We start from the raw sequence: 18,153 nt of genomic DNA on the forward strand, positions 1-18,153 counted from the left end.
ATACTCCTGAGTTCGATAGATTTTTCTGTACAAAAATTTCGATGATGGTGTCGGCTTCTTTTCTGTTTAATGACGTATGTTTGCACTCAACACGCCAATGTAGACAAATTTTGTGGATATCTTAACGACATACTGCTGTTGTAACTGTTTGCTGTTACCATCTTATTAAATTTTGTCGTTTAGCAATCCCACCACATGTACTTTTTATTCCTCATCGGTGCCTATATTCCGCTTTTGATTTATTGTTCATAATTCAATGTCTCTTTTTTGAAGTTTGAATGAAAAGCATACTCAAAATAATACAATAACCATTAAAATTCATCTCTTTTTCTCATTTTCGTCTGTATACCTTGAAAATAGCTAAACAAATTATTTTTAAATCCTGAATATAAATAAAATGCCTGAAAATCTATTTCTCAACGCGTTTCTAATTCAAGAACACTTCATAAAAAAATACCAGCTAAATCATTTAATCAACAAAATCAAGTTCTCCCCTGAGATAGTTATGATATCTAGTCAGAGAGACACTAATTTTGTCAATATACTAGAAGGTTACGCCACGGCCGTGGTTACGCCCAAACGAACCGCATTTGTTCGCAAGAGGTAAAGCCGTTAACATAACGCATCACACCCACTTGATTGGCCGCGTGCAAAATGACGGTTTATACTTCATTTTGTATAGCATTTGATTGCATCTCAAATATCAAATGTTTCATCTGAGGAAAGAATGAGCAAAACTTTTCGATTGAGATACTGAAATATGTTCTGTCTGGTCTGTTTATTTTTCGGCTAGATAGAAAAACCTGAAGTACTTAATTAAAACAAACTTTACAAGAATTTTGGAGAAGTGTTTATGCTTTGGAATGGTTTTTTTCACCGCAGCTTTTTAAAGACTTCTCATAAAAAATCCATTGGTGTTCATGCAGCATACAACAGTGGTGTTGACACCTCTTTCTGCGCTGGAAATCGCACCAAACTGTCGATTTCCCTTTTCTGCGAAAACTTTTTGTGATCTCTTTTGAACAGTTTGAAAGCCTGTATCATCCATATTTGATAATAAAATCGTTTTGCATATTTTCACTGACAATAAATTCAAGGGCGGCAAAAATGGTAGACACTCGCTTTGTGGAGTCCTTTGACTCTATGAAAACATATATTCTCGGGCTACCGAAGACTTAAGTCTAGGGTTGCGTATAAGAAATCCATAAGACCATTGTTTTACTAGCTTTTTTCTTCTTTTTGTTGACAGGGTTGTTTAAGTGAGTGTTGGCTTCAAGAATTTGAAAGGTTTGCTTCCTAACATCCATTGGCGTAAGCCCTAACAATGAAGCATCAAATTGCAAAATAAGCTGAACTAAGTAATTCGTGCTCTGCTTCTATCGGTAAAGCCTCGTCCATTAACTGCAACGTTGACACCACGAACCAAACTCCTACCAGCTTCTCCTCGGCAGGAATGTCATTTTTGGAATTTTGTTTTTCCTACTATATTCATTAAATCTACTTTTTCATACTTTCTCCGTATTCACTCAAGGCAAATTTTATGTCCACAAGAGATCTGCCATAAATCTTTTTCACCTCTTCTCCTAATTTCCCTTCCTCCATTTGTCTTGATTCTCGATAAAGGAACGGAAATCAAAAGCGTACAGAGAGACGTGGTGCGATTTGGGAGCGACCACCATTTTATATAATATCATTTCCACTGCCTAAACACGTGATCATACCACGCTGGTAATAGCGCTGAATGAAACACAATAGACTTGAGAAATATGATATTTGACTAATGCTACGTAAATACAACTTATCTGTTTTTAATATTCTTGTGGAAAGTCGAAAAAGTAGCATACGATGCATATCTTTCCTTAATATCCTCACCCCGGACACCAATAGCAACAACTGAATTTTGGTGTGCTTGGGGATGATGGGAGTTCCAAATCCAGCCCATTACATTGCATATGAAGCTAATACAATCGTTTCTTGGACGGTGATGCGATTTGGGAAGTGGTGTTATTTAGGCAACTGTCCCCGATATTTTGTCTCAGGAAAAATGAAAGTCTCATGGAGTACAGTTATGGTTTGATTCAAAAGCATGAGATGTCTGACCACATTATTTTCTAATGGAATATGTGTCAAAACTTGTTATGAATGACAAAAAAATTTTAAAATTGAAAATTTATTCCTCATAATACAAGAACTATCAAATCACTCCTTCGACTCCAATTCCACTTTCGGATGGTTTGAACAATTCCGAAGTCCAATGAATGGGACGTAACATCACAATTAAATTGCCTAATTCAATAAATGTAATAGCTTAAGATATATGACAAAAAAGAAAAATTGAGCGATTGAAAAATTATATGCAAAAAATATAGGAAGGAAATCATTCCTTCTTCGTGCATTGATTCCTGAGCCACTTTCCGATGGCTTGAACATTTTCTTTATCCAGTGAATAGGATGGAGTCTTGGTCACGTCAAATAATATTCTGCAAGCACCTGAGAGACAAAATTTATCATTTTTAATTATACCATTGGATTCCTTTTACATATTCACCAACATAAACAACGAAATACTTGGCTCTCGAAGTCATTCTAAAAACTCACCTAGAATGACATTGATCGTTGCTGTTCTTTTGAGGCCTGTTTTCCTCTCGCTGCCCTGCAAGTTGAAATTCGACGACAGGCCAGGCGAGAAGATTTTCTTCAAGAGGCGGCGACACATCTCGGGGCCATTAATACCTCCAAAACGACTATAATAATCCACCTGCAAAGAAAATGTGTATCAATATTACTCATCTCAAGGAAGATAAGTCTTACGGTGAAAATGACATTTTTATCTAGACATATCGAGTCTTTGCCTTGAAGAGAGAAAAAAAGAAAGAAAAGAAGAAAAATATGATCTGATTATAACAGAGAATTGAGACGCAAACTCAGGAAAATAGATCAATTGGGCCAAGAAACGACTGAACTCAATGTTAAATACCTTATGTGGGCCATTTTACTGTTTTAGTTTTGCAGAACATTGTAAGATATCGTCAAGTCCACGTTTATTTTTTTCTATGAACGCCCCGAAGCTTTTTTACTAATTTATTCGTCAATTCTAATTTATATTTTCCTAATATATATATATTTAAATTTTTATTGATAGTGACATTGCAAAAGGCCCTGATGAAGGTGTATAAATATACCGAAACGTCGGAATAAATTGTATTTAAAAATTCTTCGAGATCTATATCCCAAGTAACTCAATAAACATTAAACATAGGAGTCAAGAGAGGAAATAAATTATAATCTATATCACATCCACTATCAGGTGACTAATTGTATAAACTAATACTAAGTGGATGAATAAAGGGTGGATTGAATACGTGAGAGTAAATGCTGGTTTATTGAAATGTTTAGCGAAAAATGTAAATTGGGATCAGAGAAAAAATTAGTCTCCCAGCTTCGGGGCGTTCGTAGAAAAAAATAAACTTGGACTGGACGACATCTTACAATGTTCTGCAAAACTATAGCAGCAAAGTGGCCCACATAAGGTATTTAAAATTGAATTCAGTCGTTTCTTGGCCCAATCGATCTATTTTACTGAGTATTCTCTATAATACCAACGTAATCTTTCCTCCTGATTCACGATATTCTATTAAAAATGACAAAATACGGATACTAAGAGCATAAAAAATGACGACCCAGGATGCTAATTTTTCCAGGTTCCGCGTTAATTTTTTCTGTAAACGCTGTCATTGACGCATATGTACCGGAACATTACGCTAGGCGAATGATTTATCGCTTATTTTTTCAATAAACTGGCCTAAAGGCTCATCCCGAGGTAAGGCGCAGGTATCCGGATGATTCAGGATAGAGATCCAATTCCATTTTGTAAATCACCTCGCACATCTGGGATTTTTTTTTATTTCAATAAAGTAATACACATACAGCAAGACTGCCAATTGGTAGTGCATTTATAACAACTATTATTTTAAAAATTATTATTTATTACACTTTTAAATAAAACAAAGAACGAAAACAACAATCATTTATCAAGTCATTCATGCGTTAAATATGTTGACGCCAGGTGAGTAAAATTTTTAATTGTCAGAAAAAACGGATCACCCGGGAGAAATTATTAGAAAAGAAAGCCTATGGAATAGAGAGCGCTTAATGACAGATAGCCTGGGTGTAGGCATTTTTGTTTAGGGGTTTCCGCATGGTGATGGAAAAATTAATTCCGATTAAAATCTAAAATCGAATTTTAGTAGTCAAAGGTTAATTGAGCCATGGATGATATTCGAGTCGATCCCAACTCGATTTTTTCGAATACGATCTATTTCGCATGATTTCGGCGGCATCACTACCAGCCCATGACAACATCATCCGTCCCATGTGAAAGGAATTTCTGTTAAGGCCGGTAAAATTAGGAAGGCCTCGATTATCAAGGAAGCATCTCCTTCATGATTCTTAAAAATTTTAGTGAAGTCGAATGGTTCCGAGCGGTGTTCCCAAAACTTAAATGTGCGCGCATTTGTAAATTTTTACCACTAATAATAGGGTGGTTTCCTATTATTTTTTTATTGCCTAAATCGAAAGATTATTACTCCTGGAGTACGCATTCACGCTTTTAGATTTTTTAATGACGATATCTATTTTTCGCGATCAAAAGAAAAGTGAAAATTTTCAAGCGCGCGAAAACGCGGCGGCTTAATATGAATGCTGGAAAAACCCCGTGTGACGTCATTCTGGTTCCCCCTGTCGCCGTGTGAGGTGACCTTGGGACGAGGCTTTGAGCGCTGATACGATGCAGACAGCTAGCAGGTAGCAGAGTACCCTGCTAGCAGGTAGCGCTTGGCTTAAATAAGGATTATTAATACCTTATCAAACGAAGAAAACTTTCCGACCTTAGCCAGTTTTAATAGGTGATTATTAAGACATGTTTCCCCGAGCTCTGTGCCTCATGCATGTATTGGTAATCTCAGACGATGTAAAACTCCTGTCTACTCGTATAGAAACTAGGCCCCTGTGACGTCACGTGGAGTGGAATCGCATGGGCGCCAATCTGGCCTTTTTCAAATGAGGATAAAATTGATCCTTGCCATTCGTCTAAACCGGTATTTCTAAAACCAAATAATTTGTATATTCATCTACATCTACATCTACAAATTACCCTGCGAGCCACCTCTAGGGTGTTTGGCAGGGGGTGATCAATCACCAGCATGCAGCATGCATTTGGACTCCCACATGCACACCACACCGTCCAAGAAACGTCCCGTATAATAACAAACTATACTACTATATGCTGTTAGAAATAGAATATAGAATAGAAATTCAGAAACATGCAGTAAGTTTTACATAGGTTAGTAGGCTACACTACAAGTCATGCAATCTATTTACGCGCTCAATTGCTGCCGTTATAATCTCTTATTGATCGTGGAAAAAATGACATTCGGAATCTGTCTGTTCTGCAATCTATCTCTCTTATTTTATTTATATGATCTGATCTTCCGTAGTACGTTGGCGTCCGCAAGATATGGTTAACTTCGTCAGAAAAGACACTGCTCTTGAATTTATCTAAAAGGTTCAGTCTATTTTTCAATCTACGGTCCGACAGAGATTCCCATCCGAGTTTATCTAAGAGGTCAGTTACACTAACAAGACTATCGTAACGACCTTTCACATACCTGGCAGCTCTTCTTTGCACGCGTTCTAACTCTGTTATTAAGCCTTTTTCATGAGGGTCCCAAACACTGGCAGCGTATTCCAAATGTGGTCTAACGAGGGAAAAGTAGCTAATTTCTCTCACTTTGTCGTCGCACTTTCCTAATATTCTTTTAACAAAACCCATTTTACGATTAGCTTGACCGGTTATTTCTCGAATATGTTTATTCCACGATAGATCATTATTGAGTCTAACCCCTAGATATTTCACAGATTCAACTGCCTTTAACTGCGTGCCCCGAATGACATAGTTACGCTGTAGGGAGTTATTCTTCTTCCAGAAATTCATTACGACGCATTTTTCCAAATTTAATTCTAACTGCCAAGCATCGCACCAAGCTTGGATAGCAGCAAGGTCATTCGTTAGTTCATCTATATCTTTGCTGGAACGGGTTTCTCTGTAAACTACAGCGTCGTCTGCAAATAATCGTAACTTACTCTGCACTACTTCGCCAATGTCGTTTATATAAAGAAGGAATAGGAGTGGGCCTATGACACTACCCTGAGGAACGCCAGAAGTCACTCTAACCTCATTGGAGACTGCACCGTCTAATACTACTCTTTGGACGCGGTCGCTCAAAAATTCTCTAATCCAGGAAATGACATCTTCGTCTAGACCATAAGATTTCAGTTTTATTATTAACTTTCCGTGGGGTACTTTATCAAATGCCTTTTTGAAATCAAGAAAAATCGCGTCTACTGGAATGTTGTCTTCCCCGGAGACTAAAATATCGTGGGCGAAAAGCGCTAACTGAGTTTCGCACGATCTGCTTTTCCTGAATCCATGTTGATTTCCCATTAATAAGTTTTGCGCGTCTAGGTGTTTCATTACCGAGCTGACTACGATGTGTTCAAGGACTTTGCAAGAGATGGACGTTAAAGATATCGGCCTGTAATTAGATGGCTGTTCCTTGTCTCCACTTTTAAATATAGGCAATTTATATATTTTAAATATATTATGAATACACTAATGGTGGGTAACGAATCGCAACCAATGCCTTTCTCTTCTTTGATGAAGGAAACTACCCTATTCATGAATGTACTCAAACTAAATTTTTTCCTGCTACTCAAATGCGTATTTTGAATATATTTCGAATGAATAATTAACATGTTTTTGCAAAAACTGTTTTTTAAATAAACCGTCGATTTTTTCGATCAATCGATCTTTCGGTTCAAATTACGATTTTCGTTGAAAAGTCGAGCTTTTCAGTTCGATTAAAAATCGATTGCTCGAAAAATAGACTTCGACCGACATTTCTCTATCACTATTTCCGTATACATTGCTCGGTATTTGAACCCAAGACACTGCGATCAGCACTCTACCCACTAGGTCATCGCGATCCTTAGCGTCTTCAGGCAAAAATAAATAAAAAAACATCGAAATTGCAAACTTACGGCACAATTGAAATTTTTTTGTTTCAGTAGAAATTTCTCCCACTTCTCGAAATCCTCCATCGTTTCCAGGGGCATGATCGAGGGCCATCCATCCGGCAGGGGTGGGTAATGAGGCAAAGGGCGGCCCCTCGCCATCCTGATGTTGGGCACCACGCCCGCGGCCCCCGAGGGTTCCTCGCTCTCGGCGGTCAAGCCACATGCCTCCTGTCTTCGCTCCGATGCGTTGCGCCGAGCCGTGTGCTCTTCCTGAACGCCCACTTTTCTCTTCTCAAGTAAAAGGTTGCTAACTCCTTAAAAAAAATAAAGGGATTGATGCATTCAAAAGAAAAGCAACTGATCAGCAACCAATAAATTTAATCTGTTCATAGAAAAATGACCAACTTTGGATGCTGCTCCCCTGAGTTGATGGGCTAGCCAAATTTTCGTCCAATAGGCCTTTTATCGCGATTGAATTATCCTCATCTCCATCTAAAAAAACGAGGTATTTTTATTGACTGTACCACATGCTCTTGGCTCAAAATATGCGAACAAATATGAATAATTAATGGAGGAAAAAAGGTGGGTTGTAGTTCAGAACGATTGATCTGTATGATAACTAGAGCTCAGCAAGCAAGAAATGCAATCTGAATTTAGAAAAATGTCAGTGTCTCAAACCTTGAGTGTTGCTCCCCTGAGTTGATGGGCTGGCCAAAATTAGGTCCAACGGATCTTTCATCGTGATTGAATTATTCTCATCTCCATCTAAAAAGATCGAAGTATTTTAATTCACTTGACCCCATGATCTTGTTTCAAATGGATGCAAATAAATATAAAAAATGATTAGAAATGTAGTAAAAAAATTGGCTTGTACACTGAGAGAACAGGTTTGGATGCTACACCCTAAACCCTTTTGGGCGGGGAGGTTTGGGTGCGCCATCAAGAATCATGCGACGTCAGAACTAACTCTTTGATTGTGAGAACCAAAGGCAAATAATGTCACACCAAACACGTCCAGTCAACGTCCTTTGGATGGGAGAACCAAAGTTATGGTTAGTGCACTCTACCGGTTTAGGTGCGAAATCTAAATCTATTGTTACGCGCTCTGGTGGTAATCTCATGAAGCTCTCTAACACCCGCAGTTCTGTGTTCAGCCGTGGAAGCCGTAGACACGTGTGGACTTGTTGTGGGCAAAACGGGCGAACTCTGCTGCCTCTTGTGCTTCGTTGCTCTTGCTGCTCGAGATTATGGACGAGCGGACGGCGAATTTCTTATCGAAGGCTGGACTTGGAGCCTATATCCATGTGTTCGCTGGTAAGTTGCGAGTTGTTGTTTATTCTCACGGCCATTTTGTGTTTATTCTCACCGCCATGTTGCATTAATTCTCATGCCCGCACTACCACCCTTTGCTTATGAGTTTATCTGATTCTTATTGTTATCTCTATGTGCTTATTAAAACAAAGTTCAAACTCTCAGATCATATTTTGTCGGAAGTGCTGCTGTGCTTATTAACATTGACCTTTATTTATTGAGGTTAAATTGTCTCACGTTTCTTGTATTTCCCGATGATATTTATAATATGTTGTGATTGTATTTTAGTAATATTTTATGTTATTGGCATAGAATTTGATAATGATATTAATTCACTGTGTTTTGTGCACTTTTTATGATATTATAACGGTGGATTCATCGAGAGTCTTGCGGAGTAATCATCGAGAGCATTGGCACGGAGGTTATTGACGAGGAAAGGAGAATGAACAAGAAGAGATTGAGAAAAATTGTGTGTTTGGAGTGAATTTTATGTAACTGTGTGTTTATATATTGGAAATAAATGTTCTTTCTAGTGTTCTACAAATGGGGATATTTATTTTTCCACCCACGTACATTACAATATGTTGAATTATGTGATAATAGATAGGTATTATGACAACTACAGAGCTAGGTTTTCTCATTTTTTAGTTGCACTGTTAGAAATGGGTTGAAAAAGAACAATATTAAAGTGTAGTGGGGCTGAATAGGAGGGAGGAAGGAGTAGGGGCGCAATCCTTTGGGCAGGTGATCTGAACTTTTCATTCGGCATCCAAACATTGTTTTGATGAGCTACCCAACGCTTTGGTTCTCACACCCAAAGTACTCGTCATCTTCTTTGGATGTAGCAACCAAAGGAGTAGTTGGAACATCCAACTCCTCATCACCCATTCCCTTTGGGTGACACAACCAAATGTATGGACAAGTCCTTCCCTTCACCTCAGCTTTGGGTGTGACACCCAAACCTACGATTCTCATATCCAAAGTGTTTTTTCAGTGTAGTTTAAAGTGATTGATCAGTAAATAGCCAGTGCTCAGACACTAAGTAATGCAATCTGGCTTTGCCGAAACATCACTGTGTCTCACCTTGTGAGTTACTGCATTTGACTGATGGACCGGCCTGAATATCGCCCAACGGATATTTTGCTGGAACCCCATCTACAAAATAAAAAACAAGAAATCACAAGGATAGTATTAATTTTCACATGAAAAAATTCTTTCTAAAGGTTCTTTCAATTCAGTTGGTCTAACAACGACGCGAATGGAATCTGTGCCTCACATTGACCATGATTCAAAACACCTAATAATATTAATAATTATAATTGTATTAAATATGTAATTGACAAAACCTGAACACAGGAAAACACAAACATTTCACTATTTCAGTGCCATGTAAACAAAAGAGTGTAATAGAATCAATTAGATCCAGCGAAGCCTCTAAAATTGGCTCGTCAGCTGCTACCTCATTGCATCGTTCAAATAGCATTTTTGCTCAATTGTTCACATTAAATGAGCTCGAAAACTATTTTAGGTAAAAGCAGCATCTTACATGTTGCGATACAATAAATCACAGCAAAAATTAGATTTCACTGTTGGCTATATTTTTCTAGCTGCATTTATAAAACTGTGAGTGATGTGTTTTACTTGTGATTGGAACTGTAAGTGGCGTGAATTAACTTCAACAATACTCTCTCCTACCTCACAATCTAACTATTGTAAGTTGAAATTATTCGTAAATATTAGTCATGCGAGCATTGAGAAATTTTCCAGGGGTTTTACAACGGCCTCTGTATTAAAGGATGAATTCAATAGGTGATATTAATTAAGTTCTTCGTCAGCCGAGTGATAGCGATGCATGAAGGTCATTGTCAAGAGAGTATCTCAAGCGAAGAGGGCTTTTTCTACAAAAAGAAGAGGAATCTACTCACAGCGGGGAATGTAAGCGTTGAAATAAAGAAATTACTCCTTCATTCCAGTAAAACCCCTAACTATATTTGGAGCATGTTTCTCACTGTCAGTTAGACATGGAAGTTTATAGGAATGTAGAAGCCGATGTACGAAGCGTTGGAAATGTGGTGCTACAGAAAATGATGAGGGTCAAATAGATGGATCGTGTGAGTAATTTGGAAGTCCAGGATATTTTAAGTGTTCGAAGTCTTTGAGAAGAAGAGGGGGTAACCAAATCGGCTACAACTTGAGTTACAATGATCCGATGAAATCAATTGTTAAAGGAGAAGTACCTGGAAAGAACGGCAAATGAAGGCTGCTTCTAAGATGTAAAATAGACGAATTATGAATGACAGAAGAATAGAGAGCTGACACAAACAAATCTTCTGATTGCTGTACGTCGATGATGAAATAATTAAGGTAATATATGAGCTCTAGCTTTACGTGTTCGATCAGTAAATACTTTTACGCCAAGAAGTTACATCTGGTTTCGGAAAATATCAGTGTGCCCAACCTTGAGATTCGCTCCACCGGTTAGAGTGGATACGCAGGACAGATAGGCCGGGCGGAATGTCGTACGATGGATCTTTCAATGGCGAGGTATATTTTTCATCCTCATCTGCAAAATAAAGAAACAAAGAGATTGTATTGGTAAACTGAACATAACTATGAAACTAGACAGTTATGTAGCAAAAATAAAACTTTTTTTACAAGTCAAGACGCACAAAAAAAGAGTTACACGTAACAAAGGAACTTCCCAGAGCATTCAAAGCTACTGGCATTACCCTTAGCTGATTAAGACTGAGGATACGTCCAATCGCTTTGAAAGCTCTGGGGAACAACTTTGTAAGGGTCCTTCTAAGAGTCAATTAGTTTGTGTGCTAAAGACCCAGTAACGAACGTTTAAGTTCCGCAAATAAATATGGTTTCAACAGATATTACGAATAGTAATTATTCTAATAGCACACACCTGGAATGAATTCAATACAATTGATTTTATTACCGTCGCCATTTCTGACTCTTGAGGCATTATAAAGTCTTGAATGTTTAGGCCATTCTATATTTTAAAAATAAGCATATGTGCCAACCTTCGGGAATTTTATTTTTCATTTGCGAGGATTTTTTGTAGTTATTTAGTTAAAAAAAACTAAACAACTACTTAAAAGCCTTAAAAATGGAAAATGAATTTACAAAATTTCGGCACACACGTTTTTTTATATAAGAGCACCTCAATATTTCATATTTACAAAAATTATAACAAAAGCTTTAGAAAAAAAGAAATTATAAATATCATTGTGCAATTGAACTATGAAAAATTAATATAAACGTTATTAAGATCAAAGGTTGCTACAGGAATGAATAATGCGAAAAAACGATAACAAAAGAACACACAAATATCATTGTTGAACGGTGAAAAAAATCTATGGATATTTAGAAAAATGGACTAACAATTTGATTGTAAATATCATCATTTTGGAAGTTTTTATTGGTGCACCAATTGCAGTTACTCCGGCCTATTCGCCTAAAACTTATTTCAGTAACTGCAACTGGTGCATCAATAAAAAAAAACTGCATAGCAACCAAGAAATGCACTCTAGTTTTGGCAGAACAAAGTCAGGGTCTCAAACCTCGGGAGATGCCGCAGTTGGCTGATGAGTTGGCCGGAATTTCATCCCACACATCTTCTGCTAATAATGGGTTATCATTATGGCCCTCTGAAAAACAAATAAAGAAATTATCATGACTGTTTTGCAGGTTGATGCAGAGAAAAAATGCGTTCAATGTGCGATATACTTCGATATTCATGTGACAACAACCGTACACATGGAATGTGTATCACTGATAAACGGTGATAAAGATAGCATTCAAGTTATTTTGCCCAGGTTTAAAGTATATCTAAAGATTGATAACTTAGGAAACAAAGGGCAGAAATGAAGGGCAGAAATATTCGAGGTGATACGCTACAAGTGTCTAACAAGTCGTCGTAAAAAAAAAACAGAAAAGTGATACAATAATCCGAGAGAGACATCATCTTTAGTTATGTTCGAAAAACGCCCAAAAATACCAAAATTTCAAATCTTTAAGTGCGACTCCGCTAGTTTTCACGATATCCGATAGCAAAAATAATTTTGGAAATATATATTCTCATCAAATGGAACAAAACGAGGGGGCGTCCCAAAGTATATGCGAAAATTTTAAAAATAAAGTACCACCCTAATGTATCAGTGTGTGATCTTGGTTCACAGAATAACTGTAAATATGTATAATTTACAGAAGCAAAGTATTAATCGTAGATTCAAGATATTATTCGATAAAATAATATTGCTAAGCCACCAAAAATGCAATCTAGTTTTGCCAAATTGTCACTCTTCCACACCTCTGAAGTTGCTCCTATAGGATGGACTGTCCGAAATGTCTCCAAACGGGTCCCTTTCTGACGATGAATTACCCACATCTGAAAAACAAAATTATGACATCACAATGATTGTATACATTTATTCATATGAAAATACGTTCAATAGGTAATTTACCCATTAATCATTATGATAACATCTATAAATATGGAATCTGTGTCGTTAATTAAGCTACTTTGTTTCGAAAAAATAAATTCGAATACACATAATTCATAATGCGTGGGTCAGCATCAAGTGGTTTATCGATATAAATCTATTGCCTAGTTACAAGAACGCGATCTTTACTGATCAAAATATCATTGTCTCACACCTTGGCAGATGCTCCATACGACTGGCCTGAGAGGCATCCTGGATAAGGTGGCCGGAATTTCGTTCAATGGATCTTTTACTGGCAATGAATCGTTCTTAATTCCATCTGCAAAAAGAGAAACCAGGAAACTTCTATAGCGGTACATATTCATTCATAGAAAAATAGTTGCAAGTTGTAACTTGCTTCGTCTGTTTCATCGATGGAAACTAGTGATTGATTTTTAACCCACTTCCAATTCTATGATCGCCTTTAAATTTTACATACTTTCTTGCTTCTGATGACAACAAAATATTCAATAAACTGACAACAGAAACTTTGCTCCACTGTGCTAAAATTAATTACCTTAATTTCCATTCTGAAACATATTTCAAATGTCCTCAATAGACGACGTTCGTTTCATATAGAACTTTTGACACTGAAAGTTGTCGGAAGAAATGACTTCAAGCCCAGTCCATTTCGAATTTTGTTTTTCAAAATTTAACTTTTTCATATTTCACAATTAGTTACAATTGAAAATAATACTAAAAACGATTGTTTGAGATTAATATTTTTATATACACAAATTTATGAAATTCAATTAATTGAAATTCATAAATTTGTGGTTCGAAAAAATGTATATAAGCTCGTACACTTTCCACATGAGACAAAAGGAGTTGGAGAATTTAAAAATTGAAGAATTATAGCAAGTAGATAAAAGTTTTCAAGAAATAAACAAATTTTTTAACCAAAATTCCAAAAAGTAAACGAGTAAAAACTTTTCAAAAGCATTAAAACAGATTTTTAAAGCACTCTTTTTTCAGAAATAGTACAAAATGCACTGAAATTTTAAAATATAAGCTTTTCATCACTCAGATAAAAAATCGCGGGTGCTGATTATGTTTAGATACGTATTAATATTGCGCGACAATCTTTACTCACCCACCATGCTCTTCTACACTAGTTTCCAATAAACCTAATCAGCACCCTCGCTGGATTCTATAAGTGATGAAAAGCTTATTTGTTACTTTGTAATGGATTTTATACTTTCAATGGAAAAAACGTATTTTTATCTTTTTTATCTTATGTTACTCGCTTACTTTCTCTCTCTATACCCTTTTAAGAGTACAGAAAGAACAATTCCTCGTTGTGCATGTAATATCACAACAAAACCATGTATAACACTTAAAGATCTTGGCTTAAATGATTGATTCAAATACATTATATTACAAATGGATACTAGAATAGAGTAAGTGCTCTATGCTACTAGTTATGTCTACAGATTGAGAGGGTGCATATTTATTTATCCGAAATCCGCGAAGCTAAATGTTCCCCCATCGTAATAAAATTGTAAAAATGACTCGTATACGCCTTACTCCGCATACCCACCTGGAGATCACACAAATGCTTTCTCGTACAAATGAGCATGAATTAAACGCGTTAAGTCAACCTCAATCCTCACCACTTATGAAATATGGCACGTGATAAATATTTTCATGGGATTGATGCATCCCGCCAAAGATGTTTGAATCAGCGACATTCGGAGCGCACGCTCTGAAAGCCTCGGGGGCACTACTACACGACGCAATGATGGTTTTCGCCAAATGCCCATGCTCATTCATGTCCCCCTACTATTGGTAGAAAATAGCAGTAACCAGAGTGCAAAATTCTGTCGTTTCTTTTGGCTCCCGACCCGAAGTAAAAGTTAGAAGCTATTCACCTGCCAACAGCTTCCGTAAGGATATTCTCAATCGATGATGAAAACCAGAGCGAGAAGATGGTGGAAACGGTGATTTCGTCGGAGCGGGGATTCGAAAACAACGAGTTTTCATATTGAATCAAAGGAGAAAATACTGAGATACGCTCTTTTGCAACTTTTTGGAATTCCACTTCAATATTATTCACCGAAGAAACTTTTAAAAACTACATAAAAATTGCAAGCTGTTTTTTTGGCTTCTTGGATGATTATAACTAGAATATTGACGAGCATAACCACATGAAACTTGATACGGATATTACTTAAACCTATAAGTTTCAACAAATAGAATGGAAATTTAGATGTATACATTTGTATTGTTGCTTTAAAAAACGTAAATGCAATGCATCCATGAGGCAATCGGAAAAATTCACTGAAATTCCGATTAATACCGCGCAATGAAATTGCTATTGACGTCAAAAGAGTTCGAATGCTATCCGTAAAAGCAGAAATAAACGAGATTTTATTTTACGAACCTTTTTTTTTTTAAAAAAACAAAAGAGCGGACTTTGAGATATCGGTCTTCAATCTCAGGCGACAGAATTTTGCAACGGATACTAGATGAAGGAAGTCCTCTCCGATTACGCCGGCCGGCGCCGATGACATGTCCCTCGGCCCTGCCTTCCATCCGTCCGCGGTTGCGATAGGCGTCCCTCTCCAAGGATTCGCCGAATGAACACTCGGCAAAATCGAACATCAAACTCTCTTTTTTTTAATTTTCAGAGTCGGCATACTTACAGGGACGAGGGCGTCGGTTTCAGTGCCTCGCTCCAGCGTAACGAGGTGAAGGTCGATTTTGCGCCCATCGGGCTTCCAAGGCAATCGTAGAGATTCGACCGCGATGCAGCAGCAGAAAATGGTTGGTTCTTTTTTTTTCATTCTTCTTTTCTGATGCCTTTTTGAAACTTGCCGCGGGGAGGTGGGGGGCAGCGGCCACTCAGGGGGCGATGGGAAGGGTTGGGGGAGTACATATAGGAGAAGGATTGGAAGGCCTCGACGTCACACGGCTGAGGAGTCCTCACCAAACAGCGCAACAAGGATTACTTGAGGACCAACAGTTAATGCGCCACATGACATTGCTTCCCTCGGAAATGTATGCAGCTCTCAAAGAAATATAATCAAGAGCGAGTATTGGCTTCTGCACGTGCGACCAAGATTGAAATGGCGAAATCCAACCAACGGTCTTCCACACCGCGCCCCTCTCCAACTCTCACCACCCGCTCACAACCCCACATCACCTCCTTGAGATTTTTCCCAGCCACCCCTTCCACCTACCTTCTTCCTCCCCCACTGAAATCATTTTTATGATATATAAGGACGTATTTTATGCTTGTAGCTCTTGTACCTGATGATGACGCCGCTGCGTCGAAAATAGTTGTACCGCGAGAATAAATTGGTGGATAAATACATATTGCATAGTTTTCTTTTAATTTGTAGGCGAAATTCAAGTTCACGTGATCCTGGATGGATCTATGAGACTGATTTCCATCGTAGCGATTGTTTATTTCGATTGAAAATTTTTGCTCACACTTAAATTTCACGCTCACAGAGAAGTAGAAATAACAGGATTGTAATGAAATCTATTTACAAGTATTTAATGTTACGAACTGAATTTATTTAGCATTTAAATTGAGTGTTTCGTACAGGCCTCGGCATTAGGCAAATGCGCAGCCACCTTCAGCTCGCTGGTTTATATTCACAGCAATATCTAACATTACTGCGGTTTCTAAGCAACAATCTATTAACTATCATCGGCGCAAAGACGTAGAATAAAAATTATTTGTCTCTTTCTGTTTTTATGTTTTCCATAATGGGAAATTTTTAAACATTATGTAAAAATGTATCTCTGTTTATGATCAGTGTTTTATGTTATTTACATCCATTTGGTTTAATTGTACATCCTCTTTTTTCATCATACGATGGATTGAAAACATGAAATAACACGTTCAAAAAGATTTTTAAACCATTTTTTGAAATATTTTTATACTTATAAGCCAATCATTTCTCCATACGACTTTAGGGGGCGTTCAGGCTAAAATTGTTGGACACGGCTTTTTCCGTAGTGGAAGCATGTGCGGCGACTCGACTTGATATCGCAGTACCGTTGAGAATGGCTACCCAAAGGACTCTGATGAAAGATGTAAATGGGAGACATCTGCAGGAAGGAAAACGTGAAGGTAGGGTTTTCCTGCGATAGTACTCAGGGCCCATCCATCACCAACGTTCGACGAGAAGGCGTCGCGTCGTGTCGCGCCGGGAGCCGCATCCGTAGCCTCACCCACGGCGTGACGTCAACTGTAACACCTGGAATGAATCGGAACTCGCTCGAAGGTATTCGGAACTGCTTAGATCGGGGAAAACGGTGTCTCTCGTCTCTTTTCTTTCCTACATTGAAAATTTGTAATAACTCCACTAACACATTGACTACGTCATCGTATGGATAAACTGTAACAATGAATTCACCATGCACTTAGTGACGTGACGTCACAGTGTGACTTCAAAAACAAAACACATAAAGCAATGGCAGACGATGAAAGGAGAGTTTTCCAGGATTTCAAGACGATTTTCATGAGGCCCGTGGACGAGAGATTTTGCAAAAATAATGACGTCGCTGCAGCGATGAGTTCTTTCAACAATACATAATTTTGCATTATTTTTTTCCAAAAGATTTCCCATTATATTTTTATTGCTTGTAAGAAAATTATCACTTAGTGACAATATAATACTCGCAGTCCAAAACATTCATTTGATAGCCCAATGAAGACATGATGTGGTGCATTCCAGAGAGAATGAGAGAAAGCGGTTTAATTTTACATCAATATATCACCAAAATCTTCCGAGTTGACTCCGTAGGAAATCATGCATATCAAATTATGCCTATTAAATCAATAAAACAAACACGCCCTTTTCCCTTGTTTTCTGGTGCAAGCATGTCACAGCAGTGGTTTCTCATCGCATGGTTGCCGTTTAGTACTCGAAATGAAACCTCCGCATTTCCTGATTCTCATTCATTGCTAAGAAGACTGGCAGAAGGGAGAAATCTTGTAAAAACCGTTAGATGGTTATGGGGTAACTTACTCGGCCGAATAATAATATTAATAATAATTTCTGTAATGGCAACAGGTTCCCCCTAATACCAGCATTTTACTAAAGACGAAATAAATTTAAAACCACCTATTCCCAAGACACTCAGGCGGGACTCGATCCCGCGACCTTTTCCCCTTATGGACTTATCCCCTCCGCCACTGATTCGGATACATGACGGTATGATGAAGACAATCGTCGAGGGACAAGTAGACGGTAATAAGGGCTACATTGGATGGGCTATTAAGAACCTAAATTAGAAGAAATACGTCACTATGATAAGG

The 18,153-nt window shown here is 37.7% G+C and overlaps 1 protein-coding gene across 2 annotated transcripts in view; it reads right to left on the bottom strand.

Annotated features, from left to right (window-relative positions):
• Window positions 1-2,162: 2,162 nt before the first annotated feature.
• The window catches only part of LOC124156964 (broad-complex core protein-like), a 111,060-nt gene continuing 95,069 nt past the window's right edge, over window positions 2,163-18,153 (bottom strand). The window contains exons 5-14 of one of the 2 annotated variants that reach the window (XM_046531412.1): window positions 13,054-13,158; window positions 12,707-12,784; window positions 11,958-12,044; window positions 10,844-10,948; window positions 9,469-9,540; window positions 7,753-7,839; window positions 7,480-7,566; window positions 7,099-7,388; window positions 2,599-2,758; window positions 2,163-2,490 (exon numbers count right to left, since the gene is read on the bottom strand). In XM_046531412.1, coding sequence (XP_046387368.1) covers window positions 2,378-2,490; window positions 2,599-2,758; window positions 7,099-7,388; window positions 7,480-7,566; window positions 7,753-7,839; window positions 9,469-9,540; window positions 10,844-10,948; window positions 11,958-12,044; window positions 12,707-12,784; window positions 13,054-13,158 — 1,184 coding nt within the window. In that variant the 3' untranslated portion in view covers window positions 2,163-2,377. The remainder of the gene's footprint in view (window positions 2,491-2,598; window positions 2,759-7,098; window positions 7,389-7,479; window positions 7,567-7,752; window positions 7,840-9,468; window positions 9,541-10,843; window positions 10,949-11,957; window positions 12,045-12,706; window positions 12,785-13,053; window positions 13,159-18,153) is intronic. The other variant, XM_046531418.1, reaches the window with a different exon arrangement.

This window comes from Ischnura elegans, chromosome 1, assembly GCF_921293095.1.
Source record: "Ischnura elegans chromosome 1, ioIscEleg1.1, whole genome shotgun sequence".
Taxonomy (NCBI): Eukaryota; Metazoa; Arthropoda; class Insecta; order Odonata; family Coenagrionidae; genus Ischnura; species Ischnura elegans.